The sequence below is a fragment of the Triticum urartu genome, chromosome 5, assembly GCF_003073215.2.
Source record: "Triticum urartu cultivar G1812 chromosome 5, Tu2.1, whole genome shotgun sequence".
NCBI lineage: Eukaryota > Viridiplantae > Streptophyta > Magnoliopsida > Poales > Poaceae > Triticum > Triticum urartu.
The window spans coordinates 537,074,256-537,092,313 of NC_053026.1; the positions used below are offsets into that span (position 1 = coordinate 537,074,256).

Consider the following 18,058-nt stretch of genomic DNA (forward strand, 5'->3'; position numbering starts at 1 on the left):
TTAGAGGTAAAAGACACTTGCCTATTCAGTAAATGGTTATACAGTTTTTCTGTTAAGACCGAAGGCATGTGGGTACAGTTAGTGCCTAACAAGTACCTTCGGTCTAAAACCTTGGCCCAGGTTACCGTTAGACCCAATGATTCACCTTTATAGAAGGGGTTGATGAGAGTGAAAACGGCCTTCTTCCATAGGAACTAGATCGGGACCGCGCCTTGGCGCGAGGGTGCCGGTCCCAACGATATGGTCAAGCCGATAATGATCATATATAAGAAGCAAGATATTATCGAGTTCAACATCATCATGAAATTATAAACACTCAGTTAGTTCATTAGACCACAAAACCTAATAACTACAACATTAAGTTCAAAAATAAGAGCACGAACACGAGAGAGGAAGTACTAATAGCAGGAACATAATAAGAAAGCAAAAGCCAGGCATACTGATGGTAAAGGCGGTCAAACTACAAAGCAACATCTATTAGGCATACTAATTAGTAGCTCTGTCCAACTGCCTTGTCGGTCAACTTTATAGGTACGCTTAGATGATCAACCGCGTGGCCTTGGTGTGAAAGCAACTGGCGCAAGCACATCATGCTCTTGTGCCTGAGACCATCTTTTTATTTGAATAATCTCAGCCCATGTGGGAAACTAAAGCATGATGGCATGAACTTCAAAAGATGTCGTGTACTCAAAGATGACTTGAATTCGATGGTTCTACAAAACAGATAAAAATAAAGATCATTACTCTATTGATAAGTAAGGAAAAGGGAACAAATAACAAACATCTACTTCGGATTAGCTAGTGTTAATAAACCATTAAAGATTACTGAGTGTACAAAAAATGATGTGCGGTCAGACTATCGATACTCTTTAGCCTATATAACCTAGGTGTACGTCATCCCTTTCTCTACAAAGTACAATTTAGCCGTCCTTTATTGTTATTGTTGAATCAAGAAACCAATGGAATGATAAATGGATACATTGAACTTACACGAAAGGCCACCAGATATCTCAAAGAAAAGATTGCTGATGTAAACATGTCTATGCCAACCTGTGGATATTTATTTGAGTAGATGTCACTAATTTCAAACGTTAATATCTGGTATAGAGGAAATTCATGTAGGTAGTAAAAATGTGGTGGCGGAACTGAATTATACAATAAATGCATATGCATATATGAAACACAATCTCTGTCTGTTGTCCAAATATATGAAATCTGCTTATAATCTTGATCCAGAGCAGCCAGTAGGTCTCTAAGCTGTTTTTTTAAAAGGAAGATAACCAAAAAAACTAATAATGATTGTAGCTACATCTTTAATCTGTGAAGTGATACACATAGCCAACGGCCCACATGGCTAAGGAGCATGTCAATATCAGCTTTTATGCAAGTAGAAGCGGCACACTTCATTCACACTGCACTATGATAGCAGTATGTATACATTGTGTAGATACCATTACTGAAGTATAGTGATAAGAAAAGAAACATGATTACTGCACATTATTTATTCCTAATTTATTATATTTGAAGCCCCACAGAAAAAAAATAAGTTGTAAAGATCACCATGTATGTTGACATGTTCAATAAATCTTGAACTATAGTCAGTTCATAATTTAAAAGGATTATCTCAGGGGCTTGAACTAAGAAAAAAATGAAGAACCAAATATTAACTACATGGGCGGGTTCACAACATATATTCACCCTGTGCGTTCGGTTTATTTGGTTTACATGGTTCGATTTATACGGTTTTTCAGTTTGTACGGTATTAATACTTCGGTAAATATGGTATGAAATTAAAATACGGTTCGGTTTCGGTATATACCAAATTATTTCGGTATGGTTTCGGTATATACCATAAAAACCAAAGTTGACGCGAATTTGGAAATGACGTAATAATAATTAGCAAATTTATGACTCAAAACACATACTATTCTACACAAATAGTATATGACTATATATATAAGTATATATGCATGCATTGATTCATCTGTTGATGGTTATGGACGTGCTTAGCATTTTAAAAATAGAAAAATGACTATGTTACAAGAAAAAATTATGTGCTTAGTAGTGCATTTGACTCATGTACAAGAAAAATGACAACTTGTATGGTTGTTCATCTCAAGAAATATAAATTTATTTTACTTCGGTTTATTCGGTTAACCATTTGGTTTTCCGGTATATACAATAAAAACCAAGTTCAAATCAGTATGAAAAGTTCATACCATACCGAAACCAGAAACCATAAAAACCATAAAATTGGTTTGGTTCAGTTTATTTTCGGTATGGTTTTTTGGTTCGGTTTTTAAATGCACAGAGTGAACATATATATAGCAGCAACTCTTATAGATCCTTCCTAATACAGACAATAGAAATATTTTGGAGAGGGTATTGAAGATAAATTAAATTTATTTGGTTCCTAGCCATTTATGTGGGGTTACATGATGTATTCAACGGCCATGAGAATAGTGCAAGGAATTTAAGGATACAAAGCTATACATGGAATTGAAGGATAAAGAGTTACTTGTCTGCTGAGTGGGTTCAGAGCGACGAACGTGAATGGTGTGAAGGAGGTCACCAGTCACACTGCCAGATCACTGCAGTTCCGTTGCTCGACACCATAATCGACGGTGGAGTCCTCTACTGGTTTGATTCAAACTATCAATGGTATGCCTCATTCCCTGTATAAACATCTTGGGATAAATTCATCTACAGGGTCAAAACAGATGCTGGATTAACACGTATTCAGAACCTGGAACCAAGGAAATTTTTGCGCAACTGTGGAGTAAGCAAATCGAATGTATATCATAATGCGTTTTGTCGCTTGCATGATATCTGCAACTGAGTTGAATGTATATCATAATGCGCGGCATGCCATCTACAGTTAAATGTATATCATAATGCGTTTCAAGCCGACGCATCAAAAGAACAGTGCATTGAATGCCATCTACAACAAATAGTTAGAAATTAATCACCAGGAAAAGAATAATCAGGAGAGGACAAAGCAACCTCGAAAAGAAAAACTACCAACAGATATATGAAAGAGAGACAGAATACATGCAATTAGCATGATGCGGGTAGTGTATGGATATACGCCCCCTCTCCCTACACGACCTACACGAAATCATTCATTATTCGAGCGAAAGCACTATTCCAAGAAGAAGAAATCGACTATCTCGTTTTATGATTATACCAAAAGGATATGCACAGACGAAGGCAGCTGAACCCAAAACAAACAAAAAGGGCACCACACTGCAAAATATAAGACCATGATGGTACACAGATATCTCAAAAGGCCCCAGCAGAGGCATACCCAATGGAATACCAATTTGAAACCCAGTAAGGTGCCAAAACAGTAGTAAATGAGTAAGAACAATAGCCCTCTGTTCTAGCCAAATTAGGGAGCTCACTGATGCATGGTGTTGCACTTCTACAACAGTACCCAGATTTGATAAGCTTGCAGAGTACACTTTCTGCAGAAAAAGTGAAGGGATCAATTTTATTATTATTTCTTCTACATATAATAAAGTAATACACAAAACTACATGAAAGTTAAACTGATGCAATAAAAAACTTTGAGCTCGGAACTTAAACCCTGGATCAACTAATCTAGCATGGTAGCTTATTCTTCTTAATGAAAGCACATATATTTAAGAACTGCTAGTGAATCACAACTCCAACTAATTTTGCAAACCAAACCATGAATGGGAGCAAGCATCACCTTTGTAGAGAGAGTGGCACAAGGGAGCTCTGCTTCTCATGACGAAGTGCAGAATTGAGGAACTGATCCTTTGGTTCAGAACCCTCTCTTACTATTTACGTCAAAGCAAATAGAGAAAAGCTCTTTTACGGTGATTGGGGAGTTACGAATTGTAATTTCGTATAACTCCCCCATCGATTATTTTCCACCGTTGATTTTAACCTGTTAATTAAAAAATTGAGTTTAGTCAATAAAGGTATTATGGTCATGTGTATTTTTTCAGTACTCCGCTGGTCAAACCCCCCGCATCTGGGTAACCATCTCGCGAGAGGGAGGAGCCGGTGCGAGGACGTGGGAGACGGCGGCGCAGGCGTGAGGACCTTGGCCATGACGTCGACGCCAGGACCTGCAGGCGAAGACGCCGACGCAAGATCCAGGAGGCGAAGCCCCGGCTGGTCTTGGTCGTAGTGGCCGCTCCCCCACATACGTCCCCGCCGATGCCGCGTGAGGTTCTGGAGGGGACGCCGCCGCCGCGAGGTATTGGAGATCCCGGCTGTACTTGGTCGTAGAACAGAGGTATCTCTTCCTCCCATCCTTCCCTCCTCATGCCTTGTGCTGGCGGTGGAGACATGGAGCAACTGCACATTGCAGCACCTTGAAATAAAATTCAGTTAGCAGTTAGGGTTCAGATTGGTAGTGGATACGCCAGCAGTGCGTTCGCTAGATTGCGCAACTTCAGCAGTCACTAATCGCATGATTAGCGGCTGGCCAGCGTCCTCGATGCCTGCAATGATGATGCTGCTGCTGACTGTTAGCACGCTGCTGCTGCTACATTTTTTACATGCACGAATCATCAACACAAAACTCTAAGGAAAAAGGGATATGATATGATTTTTTTTCAGCAAAGAATCATTTGGTTTGTCACACAAACATACAAGTAGAAATTGCAGCCTTAAAGTTTCCAGAATCAACAATTAACTATGTAAGCTTATGGTCATACTCCTGTATCATACACGTACACAAGTTCAGGCCATACATGTATAAATTCTGTTAACTGTCAAGCCTTTATTCAGTAATGAAATCTTAGATTTTGGATTACTTGTAACAGCATGTTCAAACAACTGAAATCTTTTTGCAGCATACACATACAAGTTCAGGTCATACATGTAAACTATGGCTTGGAACAACTTAACTAGTGCTAATAACAGTTTCATAGTTCAGTTGCATGTGTTTGTTTTGAAGTTTGGAAGAGACACAGGTTCAGAGTTCACAAATTTCTTACAACATGTAGCATTCCCCAGTGGCATTTGCTGCTTATAAACTACAGAGAATACTGGTAATAAATCCCACTAAGCATAGGTAGTGGAGAGGATCAAAATTCAGACATATGATAAACTACAGAGATTCTGCAATTTCTGAAGAGTAGTTAAATATTACTCCCTCCGTCCCATAATGTAAGGTGTTTTTTGACACTAGTGTAGTGTCAGTGTGGTGTCAAAAAAGGTCTTACATTATGGGACGGAGGGAGTAGTTGCTATGATAATGTTTTCATAACTATGAAGAGTGTGTTATATGCTGCTTAGAGATTGTATAGCTGGAGTGGCCTAACAATTCTAGAAGACACTATGCACTAGTTTTGTGTGTCATAAATTCATAATCTGTAGTATCAGTCTTCTTAGTGCAAAAATGGAGACTACATTTCCATGGTACTCACATGCTATTACTATTCTTGCATTAAGATGTACTACACAAAACCAAGGCTAATTTGTTTGACTTCCAAGTCCTTACTTTGCCATGACAACTCTGCTTGGCCACAGTTCATGTTATTTGCCAAAGCAAGTTTAAAACTGAAGTGTTCTCATCGAAATCTTCTCCAATGCATGCAGGACTTTCGTGTAGGAGAAAGCGAGATGTTCATAGTCCACAGTTGTCGTCTGAGTTTGTATATTCCCTAGGTAGCAAAAATAACGTCAATTATTAAGGCAGCCACCGGTTCAAACAGTGAGCATCAGGTACTCTGTTTTCAGCACTCTATAGTTTAAACTCGCTGTGTTTAGTCTAGCAGATCCTTTTTCTGTGGAATCAAGTCTACCAGATTTAGTATTGACCTTTTCTTCTATCTTTGTATACATGACGGTAGTCATCAAAGAAATTTTACACAATTGTACAACCGACAGAGCAAAGGATGCCATAATACTGATTTTATCATTTCCACCATGATTTTTCTCTTAATCAACCATGCTTTCCTGCACATCACATAAAATTAAGTGTACTTAGGATTGATTTAGTGCAGTTGCAATAGTTCTGCACCTGGGATATCATGCGGTAGCCAGCTCTATTTTTCTTTATTTTCTATGCAATTGATGATTCAGTTTAGTTCATCGTTAGGGCACTATAATCAATGTTTAGTAATAAATTTTAGTGATTGTCCCATGTAAAGTTGATTTTCTGGCTGCAGGTTTATTGTCTGTCTTGGGTGTTCATTGTAGCAATAGTGTGAGTACTGGACAGCCTTCTGCCACCATCGTTTACCTCCGACTCGCCAGCCAGTCGCCATCGTCTACCTCGTGCCTCGCCGGACAGCGCAGTCGTCAAACTCTGTCTCACCGGGCAGGCACTGCCGTCTACCTCTGCTTTGTAGTTAATTGTGTGCTAGCAATTCCTCCGGAAAACTTGTTAGGTTATTCTAACTCTGCCATGTATCCATGATCTTGTTTTCTGAATATGTAATTTTTTTTAGTGATTTCATTTTCATTTTATTTATCATAGCACTCCCATGATTTATTTCATTTTCTAGTGTATATTTTTAAATTTTATTTTCCCTAATGGCCATGGTGTGAGAGAAGACTACTAGCGGGCTTGGGGATGTTCACTGCTTTGGGCGTTGCACTGAAGAAGTTTTGCCAAAAAGAAATAAAACTAGAAGCAAAATTCAAATTCATGAGCATTTTCGGTAAAAAAAATTGTTAAAAAATAAGTTTCCATAAAAACTCTCAAAAATTCACGATACCCTATATTCAATCTGGGAAAGTTTCTAGAAGTTTTGATGAATAGAAAAAAAAATAGAAGCAAAATTCAAATTCAGGACCATTTTGGCTCAATATTTACCCCAAAAACAAGATTTCAGAAAGAAAAAAAATCCACACTATTCTTAGCTCATTCAATCTGGGAAAGTTTCAAGAAGTTCTTCCAAACAGAAAAAAATAGAAGGAAAAAAAATAAAATTTTCAGGAAGAAAAAACTCAAAATTTGGCATGAAAAAATCTCAAAAAATCCACACTACCCTTATATTTAGTCTAGGAAGATTTCAAGAAGCTTTCTCGGACAGGAAAAAAACTAAAAGCAAAATTCAAGTTCAGGAGCATTTTTGGCTCAAAAATTGGGTAGAATATTTTTTCTGAGAAAAATATCCAAAAATAAAAGTTCCTAGAAAAATTCCACGAGTACCAATTTTGGAGATGTTAGTTAAACTTCACTATAGAACTTGGCTTTGTAACAATCAGTTTGATGCAAATAGAACCAATACTGTAGATCAGGTTTGGGTGCATGTTAACTCTACATGGTAGCTCTATGCTGGTTATGGGTCTGAATGGGTCGTAGCGGTACTTGTAGACCAAGATGACCCGTAGTGGTAGTTATGGGTTGGAATGACCTGTGGTGGTAGTTGTCTGTCGGGACTATGATTCAAGGTAGTTGAGTGTCCGGATGACCTGTTATGGTACTTGTGGATCCACACGTCCCAAAGTTGTAGTTGTGGGTCCGTATGACCCCTAATGATAGTTCTATGTTGGTAGTATCTGTAAGGGTAGTTGAGAGACCGTACGACTCATAGTTCTAGTACTGGTGCTGACAACCCATAGTGCTAGTCGTGGATTCGGATTACTCATATTAGTAGTTGTGCGTTTGAACGACCCATAGTGCTAGTAGTAGAATTGACAAAGTATGGATCATTGTGCTAGTCGTGGTCTGGATGACCCGTAGCGGTATTTGTTAGTTCGGATGACCCATACTGCTAGTCGTGGTCCGGACAACCCATCGTGGTGCTTGTGGACCCGGATAACCGATAGTGCTAAGTTCTGGGTTCGGATGGCCCGTAGTGCTAGTTGGGGATCAGATGACTCATAGTGTTAGTTGTGAGTCCAGATGGCCAATGGTGCTAGTTGTGGGTTTTGACGACCCATGGTATTATTAGTGTGATCACCGCAAGTACCGGTTTTACACGTCCGGGCCCATTACTACCGATCTTAGTCGTCCAGACCCACAAGTATCGATCTTAGTCGTCTGGACCCACAAGTGTCGGTCCAGCTCACTACAATCGATCTTACTTGTCTGGACTTAAGTACCGGTCTTACTCGTTCGGGCTCATTTCTATCGATCCTAGTCATTGAGACCCACAAGTATCGATCTTAGTCATTCGGACCCACAAGTATCGATTCCAGTCATCCGGACCCACAATACCGGTTTTACTCATTTCGGCTCACTACTATGGATCTTACTCGTTCGGGCACACTACTTTTGATCTTAATCATCTAAAACCACAAGTATTGGTCTTAGTCGGCGGGTCCACAAGTATCGGTCTTACTCATTTGGGCTTACTACTATCGATCCTACTCGTTCGGGCTCACTACTTCAATCTCAGTCATTCAAGATGAGAAGTACCGATCTTAGTTATTTAGGTCCACAAGTATCGATCTTAATTGTCCGTACCCACAAGTACCAATCTTAGTCGGCCCAACTCGCAAGTACCAATCTTAGTGGTTTTCATCCACAAGCATCGATCTTACTCATTTAGGCTCATTACTATCGATCTTAATCATCCGGAACCACAAGTACCAATCTTTGTTGTCCGTGCCAAGTACCATTCTTACTCATACAGGTCCACAAATACTGATCTTGGTCATCCAAGCCCACTACTATCAATCTTAGTCGTATTGACCCACAAGTACCGATCTCGGTTGTCCAGAACCTTAAGTATCGGTCTTGCTCGTACTGACCCGCAAGTGCCGATCTCAGTTGTCCAGAACCATAAGTATCGGTCTGGCTCGTTCCGACCCTCATTGAAAAAATTATACTTTCTATTTTTATGAAAATATTTCACGCGTTTACACCAAAAATACCTTTTCCCCTTCACTAAAAAAAATATAATCCCGTCACTATTTCCAAATTTTCAGCCCTTGGCAGCCGGGCACCTACATCAATCACCAAAAAGAAACTCCAGCCCCCACGATCTTATCCCCCACGTAGCGATCACTCCACCCCGCACATTCTCGTGCTCCTATCCCCTCCCCCATTATCGCCCCACCAAATCGGAGCTCCTCCGATCCATCCGTCCCAGTCTGGTTGAACGCAGCCCCCTTCTCATCTGCGGGATCCCGGCCGCCGCCTCACCCACGACCCTCTCCTCCACTGCCAAGTCTGCGCGGACGCCGCCTCCCTCCTCACTGACGGGATCGGAGCCGCCGGCCACCGCCCACCTCGCCTGAAGGATCCGATGCCACTGCTCTTCTACGCCGATCCATCACCGGCCACCGGTGGTGCATCACCTGCTTCCCCTGACTGAAGAATCCTTGCGGCGTTTCGAAGAAGCTGTGGGTGGAAATTTCGGAACCGCTGCGCCGACGATGGTGTGATGCCGGCGATGGGTCCGCTGGCAATTCGATATGCGAGTATGTCGCTGCCAACTCTGGAGGTGTGTTCACAGGATGATTCATACCATGCTTGAAAATGCACAATCTTGCCTTCTAAATCTGGATCAAAGAGGAAATGTGGCTACTGCGGGGGTGGAAGGTCACGATCATGTCATCAGTTAGATCAAAGGCAATATTAAGCACAACCCTGTCATCTACAAAAATTACTCAGCACACTCTCACAATCCCTGCTGAAACTTTTTGAAATCTTTAGGTTGTGATAACTTTTTAGGAGTCGGTAGTACTAGCGTTTCAGAGACTAACAGGAGAAGCAAATTAATAATTATGCGTGCCACCGGAATTAGCAGTGCTAGTGTATGTAGAAGTAAAACTAAGTTGTAACTTGATTCTGTGTTAGTTGAAAGCATAGAAATAGCGAATCTCTAGAACATTGTTTGAAAAGGCTAGTAATTGATGGCTTGTGAACGGGAGGAGATTACCACACACAGCCTCAAATGATGTTTCTATTTACTACAGGATTCATTCATGTTATGTGTGCGTTTTCATTCAATTATTGTCTCTCCCATGTTAAAGGTCCTTGGTCACTTCTGCAGGTGTGACCATGAGTTCTGCTACTCCTGCCACGTGAGTACAACAACTGCGAACAAGCATGCTAGTGCGTCTTCTGGGACGAAGACAGTGCCGAGCTCTCGACAGCACAGTCCTGCCAAGCCTTCGAGATCTGGGTATGGGACACCTTCGACTGCATGCCCCACCGACGGCTACTCAGAGAAGGAGCGGGTGCAGGTGTCACTCATCCAGCGGTTCCTCGCAGGGGGGTTTAGCCTGAGCGGCGAACATCAAAACCTGACCCAGCAGTCGTTGCCGTCATGCTGCGCGGTGGACTCGTACATCGTTGACACCATGAAGGATCTCCATCAGCTGCAACGACGACTACATACAGTGAATGATGAGGATGTTAAAGAATATCGAGTCATAGATATAGCATTAGAAAGGAGATACGAATGGCGCATATACTGATGATTTTCAGATCGGAATAACGTGTTCTCCCCATGACATAACCCTGTCGAAAATTGATTTGACATCAGAAAAGAATTGATATTATCGCCCTTTGTTTCATTGATCGTCTGTTTGGCTTACCCTCCATTATTCAATTCCTTTTTGGTATCATCTGCATCAGCAAAGCTTGTTTGCCTAACTTCTTTTCCCCTTTCTGCTGGACAACATCATCAATTATTAATTGCATGTGTGTTTGGCCGCTGAATTAGAAAAACTGTTCTCCTAATGCTTGATTATTAAGCCTAATGCTTCATGATAATCTCTTTTCAGCCCAAGTAATTATAACTGGAGGTCCAAGTGGGCTTATTTTCTAATTTGAACAAATAGCCATAAAAATAGACAAAAGTGGATCAAACAGAACTAAAATGGGATTACGAGGATCCTCGACAATGACATACAACCGCAAAGGTGATGAGAAACCAACATGATATTCGATAACCACTTGACAGTAATATTGCTAACCACTCGACAGTAATATTGCGATATGGAAAATTAAGAGCAAAATCTCAGTTGCACATATATTTCCTCATGTTTACGCACAGCGCCAGATGACATCAAGTTTCAGCATCTTAAACTCAATCCTATAACATTTTGAGCTTTTCACCGGTCAACATACATGTTTAGAAGACAAGGACACATAGCATAACCAATCAGGACAGTTAATTGATGCACTTCTAGACTAAGAAACAACCATTTAGAAATTTCACGCATCGAACAGAAGAGACACTACTACTAACAAGACTCATGATGATTGCCCTAGCTCCACATCGTCATATCCTGCAAAAGGCGTTCGAGCAAGCAGGTAGTACTTCTCAAACTCCTTGAGGTTTAGAGAAGAAACGGTTGCTGCCGTCACCATCCCCTCCATCACCGCCGCCTCCTTTGCCGAAATGGAACCCACCGCTTCCATCGTCCAGTTTAGGCCCTTGAACTTTCCTTGAAGCTGTAAACAATATAAAACAAGCAAAATTAAGTGGACTGCCCACTCCGATGAACTAGGTTAAATTTGCAGTGTGAGAACATGCAAGAAAAACCACCTTTGGGATCAGATTGTTTGACAGTCGTGGCTGAAGATTTGCACTGGAGACTTTGAGTTTGAGCAGCATTGCATCTTACACTCTGAAGCGAATAGAGTTGTCACGAGAAAGAGGGTCAAACAAATGATCTGATGTGAAGGTAGCCATAAGCAATTTACTATCACAGTGTAAGATGGCCATAGCTGCTCAAACCCGGGCATATATTGTACTCCCTCCGTCCCATAATATACACTAGTGTAAAAAACGCTCTTATATTATGGGACGGAGTAGTTCTCTGCACATTACAGAATTATCACATTGATTTACGCATATACCCAGCTTCTGTGGACATAAATGGCAAGGAAACAGTAGAGAAAATCAATACCCAACCTATCATGCTCCTGACACATGTGGAACAATTATCAGAAACTGGCCCATGAAGGGGAACAAGCAATCCTGAACTCAATATTACATACCATAGAAGGCATGAACAAGTATTCTGTTAGTGCCTCAATATTACATATGTTAATTGATCTCCCTCCAGTACTACTCCTCTCATTGTACATTTAAGGGAAATAAAATAGGTGTTGTTGATTAACACTACTTGTGCAATGTCCTGAAGGGTTTGACTGACCAGAGAGGAGTTTGAGAATGGTCCAAAAAGACGACATCCAGCAGACCATAGCCAGCTCACAATTGGTCTTTCATGAATACGTGATTCAGGGTGGACACGGTCCGGGCCGGTCCGGTCCCTGACCGAGCCATCATTTGGACCGGCCGCCGGCGGACCGGACCGGACCGGACCGAGCAGCGCGGCGGTCCTCTTTTCCTGGACCGGACCGGCGGCGGTAAAGCTCGGGCCAGACCGAGAGGACCGACGGTGGCGGTGAGGTCGTGACCACGGCAGCCGCGAGAGACGTCTCCTGCGAGCTCCTGGACTCGGTCGAGAACGACGACGGTTCAGCAGCAACTGGACGCGGTGGCGCTGGCGGGCCGCGAGTTTTACATGCGCACGTTTGTTGTTTAGCAATTTTTTCGCTACATGCAAGCAATTTAACGCGTGCATGAGCTAACGATTTTGTGCGTACTGGCCTTGCCGTGATTAGAGGATCAAGTTTTACGTGGGGTTAGTCGTGGGATGACGCCGTAATTGACTGATCAATCCTCGTTTATCTGGTCAACGAAAAGAAGGAAAGAAAGAAACGGCCCACGATTTTTTGTGCGCGGTTGAGGTAGCCACGATCACCACCGCGAGCAACTACTGTTGTTGTGGGCTTCTTCATCAGGGTCTGTCCGCTCCTGAAAATACTGACGAAACTGAAAATACTAAAGATTCTGGCGAAACTGAACCGTGATTGCACACGTACAGATTTGGTAAGCCTCTAACGTAGGAATAGGTGTTTCCTTTTGTTTTCTGTTCGATTGAATAAAAGGAAACAACATTATGGAATAAATTGAAACGGTAGCGTGGAGTTAGTCGTGCGTGATTATCGGATCTAATCCCGTTTCTCTTTTCTGTTCGACTGAATAATAGGAAAGAAACTTCAGCGCAGCAGCGCGTGACCAGTCTTCTACCTCTTGCCCCTATCTCTTCGTCAATTGACTGAATTACACTTGATTCTGGTCAACAACGACGGGCGGGGCATGGCCAGTGCGTCGCCGGCGGCTGAGACGTCGAGGAACGATCTGCAGTTTCGGTCCGCTCGGTCGGACCGGTTAAAGACTGGACCGGACCGAGTAAATTTCGGGCTGAAATTTAGGGACCGGACCGGCCAGTTTCTTCAACGGGCTAGGACCGATCGGTCCGGTCTGGAACGGGCCACGAGCGGGCCGAAAAGCCCGCTCGCTCCGCTCAGACCTCCAACTGCGAAAGCCAAACCAGATGGATATGCAAACTGCAATGTTTCAGTAACTGCTTTCATACTCTTTAGCCTAAGATTTAACAAAATTGTTGCTAGGTGATGTCACAGAGTTCATACCTTCATAGATTTTCAACCATCTGTTCACAGAGTTCATCATCTGTTCCATCAACAACTCTGCTCCTCCGCAAGGTCGTGGCTGGACTCCACTGCCTGCTGGCCTTCATTGACTGCCGCTCGACTCCATCGGCCATGGTTGTCCCTGCCCGGGGCGCCTCCCGTGGCGTTCCTCGGATCTAGTGTCGCCGCCGGCCGCCTGCGCTGCCGGCCCCGCCCGCTTAGCACCGCCGCTCCTGGCTCCCGTGGCTCGCTGCGGCTCCCGCAACGTGGGATACGGACCGACTGCACCGTGGAGGAGGGGGGTGCACCAGGGGAGGCTAGATACGGTGGGCTTCCCGGCAGCGGCGCATGATTCCAGTGGCGTGGGTAAGAGGCTAACGACATTTGGGCGATTGAGAGATTTGACGGGAACACCACGAGATTGAGGAGAGACGGTCATGGGGAATTTTCCAAATATTTGACATATCTACCCTTGAAAAATTTACTGGATCCACCTAAATTTTGTAATGGTCCCACCATTAATTGTAATTTTGTGTAATTTAGGTCTTGTAACTCCTCGTAACTCCTATTTTTCCACCGTTAGATTCGAGTGGATGGACGGCTCCTAAATTCGCCAATCACTGTAACAGTTGTAAATAGAGAAATGAAATGCAGCTATTATTAATTTCCCCACCAACCACAATGCAACTACAGTTGTCCATCTATATGAACCACACTAAAACATCATGGATCCACAACAAACCAAGGAGTAGCAGATTCTAAACCCTTAATTATAATGGATACTTTTCATATTGTACATCTCAACCAGGTAATAGTCCATTCTTATTGCATATTAATGCTCGGTTTAAATCAGTGTGTGACTGCCATATGACCCTAAAATATTGCTCTGAGAAATACCATGATATAAATCTAACCATAAACATGAATATACTGACAATATTATTACCTTGTCAACCTGAAACTCTTCAATCTACAATATGGCTTCTGTGCTAGAATTTACTTCTGTACATAATGGGGTCATGTCAAACATTCAGTGATAAAATATTATTTACCAGGTTTTGAGTATCACAATGGGCACCTGAGCCACGACGGCGAGGCAACCATGGCGACGGCGGCGTCCAGATCAAATCCAAAATTGGAAGGGAGAAGGGGGTGAAGTGAGCACATGGTCGGACTGGCCGCCGTCTTTCGGCCACGCTCCTCCTCCTGCATACAATGAGCATATAAAGACCACATCCTAAAATATGTATTTTTAGTCCAACGGCAACATGCTACGATCAACTGTAGAATTTTTGTGGCACTTATAGGAAGATATTAAAATAGTATGTTTGACCATCAATGAACTAACAAAACAGTGGTAACTTATATGTTCTGTAAAATTAACTCTGCTGTCAAATTCACAGATACATGACTATCCTCCAAAAAAATATGAACCCGATATTATTAACTAAACTATGGTTCAAATCTCTACTCCTCAAAAAAATTAGTATCAGTTATCTGGAATTAAGGAATCAAATGGTAAAGCGGTAACAGGATAGGTGATATTGAGGAGGTTGATGGTGAGTTAGGTTTAGCAGGTGACCTTGATGGTGTTAGGTGACAGGCTGAACAACATCCTTGTTTGGCTCCGTGGTAGCCTAGGCATAATGGCATCGCCTTCCTCATGCGCGGAGGCGAGCTATAAATTGGTAAGTCAACCAACTGTCTCAATCTTTAAAATACCAAAAAGAGTTTGATTTCTAAATATACTTCATTCATGACACATTGCTAACCATTTGTACAACATCCTACAGACATAGTTATGCTAATCCACCATCCAAGATTACGCCACAACGCAAAACAAATTACCTTTATTTTAGGATCCAACAGCTCTGGAGGACAGCACCTCTCCCCTTGAGATCCACCCCCCTGCAAGTGCTGACACATTGCTAACCATTTGTACAACATCCTACAGACATAGTTATGCTAATCCACCATCCAAGATTACGCCACAACGCAAAACAAATTACCTTTATTTTAGATCCAACGCAGCTCTGGAGGACAGCACCTCTCCCCTTGAGATCCACCCCCCTGCAAGTGCAAAAAACAACTCATTGCCACAAGATCATAAAGAAAGTGAACTCCGTTGTCTGAAAGATAAAAGAAAGTGATATGCTTCTGAAAACACGCATGCCATTATTCTCCAGCAGAAATGAAGTATACATCTTAATCATGAAATAAACAAATATTTATCTTGACGCACTAACATAATAACCACTTGTTATTCTGATCCAATATAGGAAAACAATTATTTCGTACTCGTGTCAATTGCCAGGTTTATTCTATCATCATTAGTACCACTGGAAGAAATCATGAATAGTTCATGCAAGAGGAATGAAATTAGACTGTATACATTATTCTTATCACAAAAATAAAATGGTGATGCAGGATATTATCCCAAAGAATGCACAACTCCCTGGTACATAATCACAAAAATCCACCCTCAAAAGAATGTATTTGTACATACCTAAATTTGTACTCCACAGTCCTGCTAGAGAATCTAGATACTTATTCTGTTGATGTCGTAAACATAAGAACCATGCATATTCAGGTTAACACTGTATAAGGCAAACATACATAGTTCACAAGCATATCATAAATAAATTAGCTTCCATTCCAAATGGAATGCTACATTGCAAGAGAAGTAAACATATATAATGCTATAACTGGAGAGCCGCAACCTCAGATCTCCCAATAACTAAGCAGATGCACATCATTGCTCTGCCATCCAGCTGTGAATGGTGCCAACATGCCATGCCCCTTAAACCTGGAAAGGCCATGCTTTCAAAGTCAGTTGTGGCTTCTAAATATATCGAATGAAAACCTGCATATAACAGAGCAAAATTATGTGATAAATCCACAGATATAATATAATAATAAATTAATAATGGTAAAAGAAGATCATGTATACCCATTTTCGTCAGTTGAGTTAGTCTGAGAAGACGATGCTGAACTAAATATCTGACTGATGCATCTGATAAACTCTCTGCATGCCCTTGTAAGCTCCCTGCGCTGGTTAAATATTTCACTAATTTGCTTGCCTGTGGAAAGTGCAAATTAAGGAAAATGGAATAAATGACCACACACGAGCTGCTAGTCTTCGGCAATGGCAAAACTTGGCAGGTAAGATGTGAAATCTGAACGGCAGAAAGGAGAATCTCACTATTGGATGTCTTTTGTCATGTTTTTCGACATGCTTAAGATCACCAAGTCACCATGGATGCATGTCTGTTAGGTCATTAGGAGTGCGACCAGCAGTAAACTAACGTCAAAGGAAGAAGCCTGAACAATACAAAACAGAAAATTGAAATGTACTACATCTTCCGAAAGGATGACTAACACCAAAGCACATATTCAATCTGTATCCGCTCTTAAATATAAAATAACAACTAAAAGACACAAGAACTTAACAGAACAATCAACAATTAAATATCTGGTTGTCGTATAATTACAAACTGGAAGCTGGGAACGACAGGAAAATAAATCTAATACCTAGGAACAACACTTTGATTTCACTGAACTGCAACACGATATGCACAGATCCTCCCTTTATTTTATATAAACAGTTGTGTGATCTGTTTAACCCTTAAGCCAATGGCCAAAGCAGGGATTAATAAAAATAGACTAACAAATAGATCATTTAATTACTCTAACCAGATCCGAGCACCTAATGGACCCATCCATAACAACCTATCTAGATCTATGCACTCCAGTAGAGAGAAAAAATGCAAACGATAGGTAAAGAAGAAGCTCACCAACCAGAAGCATGAACTATGTAGTCTCTTGAAGCAGCAACACACGATAGGACGACCGAAACGGTGAAGGAACAAGAAGAAACGACGACAGCAACAAACCTACATCAAAAAAAGATTCAGAAAACAGGAGAACCAAACAAAATAGTTGACAATAAAACACGAATTCCTCATATATAATTAGAAACTGGAAGTTAGGAGCTGACAGGATAACCAAATTAATCTGGTACCCAAGAATAACATCTTGATCCACAAGACTACACGACCGCAACAAGCATAGACCTTTGTGCTCTTTTTCTAATCAACCATGTGACCTATCCATTCCTGTGATTACATTGCTAAGCAAGGACCAAATTAATCTAGCACTTGAGGACAACACTCTAATACAAACAACTGCAACCACAACAGGCATAGACCACCCATGTTCTTAACCAACCATGTAACCTCCCTGACCGCCAAGGCAAACAATTAAGAAAGGACCAATGAAAACAAATAAACAATGACACCATCTAAGAATCCAACAGAAGCCCACGAATAACCTGTTCCCCCACATCTCTTTTGCAAGGCCAAATCGATTACAAACAAATCCAGCCCCTTAGTACATTGATTCCAATAACGTCAGAACCACACCCACAGCAACATAGATTGTCTTCTATTTCCCCAACCAACTTGTCAGATGTCCAACCCCGAAGATAAACGAACCAGGAAGAGCTTGGGCTAACCAATCCATTCAGGCAGACAATTTCCAAGAACAGAGCCCATGCACAATCCATCTCATCACCTTCACCTAACAAGCTCCAATCAAGCACCTAAGAATGGCTCCTAAACCCACTGAACAGCAACCACGAAAGTCACAATCCGTAAAATTAAC

General features: G+C 41.7%; 1 protein-coding gene and 2 long non-coding RNA genes across 3 annotated transcripts; 2 read left to right on the forward strand and 1 right to left on the reverse strand.

Moving 5' to 3' along the window:
* Nucleotides 1–482: 482 nt before the first annotated feature.
* On the reverse strand, nt 483–2,794 carry LOC125556633. Its single transcript, XR_007305157.1, has 3 exons — nt 2,519–2,794; nt 991–1,050; nt 483–713 (listed from the first exon to the last, which is right to left on the reverse strand). It is a non-coding gene; the product is annotated as an uncharacterized LOC125556633 (long non-coding RNA).
* Nucleotides 2,795–3,995: 1,201 nt separating this feature from the next.
* On the forward strand, nt 3,996–6,611 carry LOC125556634. The gene is made up of 3 exons (XR_007305158.1): nt 3,996–4,270; nt 5,581–5,706; nt 6,153–6,611. It is a non-coding gene; the product is annotated as an uncharacterized LOC125556634 (long non-coding RNA).
* A 2,291-nt stretch (nt 6,612–8,902) lies between these two features.
* Nucleotides 8,903–10,446, forward strand: LOC125556635. Its single transcript, XM_048719320.1, has 2 exons — nt 8,903–9,383; nt 9,936–10,446. Exons 1-2 carry the CDS (start codon nt 9,355–9,357, stop codon nt 10,360–10,362), a joined length of 456 nt encoding a protein of 151 aa, XP_048575277.1. The 5' UTR covers nt 8,903–9,354; the 3' UTR covers nt 10,363–10,446.
* Nucleotides 10,447–18,058: the final 7,612 nt, after the last annotated feature.

Excerpts from the sequence above, each read along its gene's own strand:
- LOC125556635 (XM_048719320.1), top strand. The coding sequence starts at position 9,355 with ATGCGAGTATGTCGCTGCCAACTCTGGAG. Across the intron at positions 9,384-9,935 it reads TGTCGCTGCCAACTCTGGAG|GTGTGACCATGAGTTCTGCT; the intron begins GTGTGTTCACAG and ends TCACTTCTGCAG.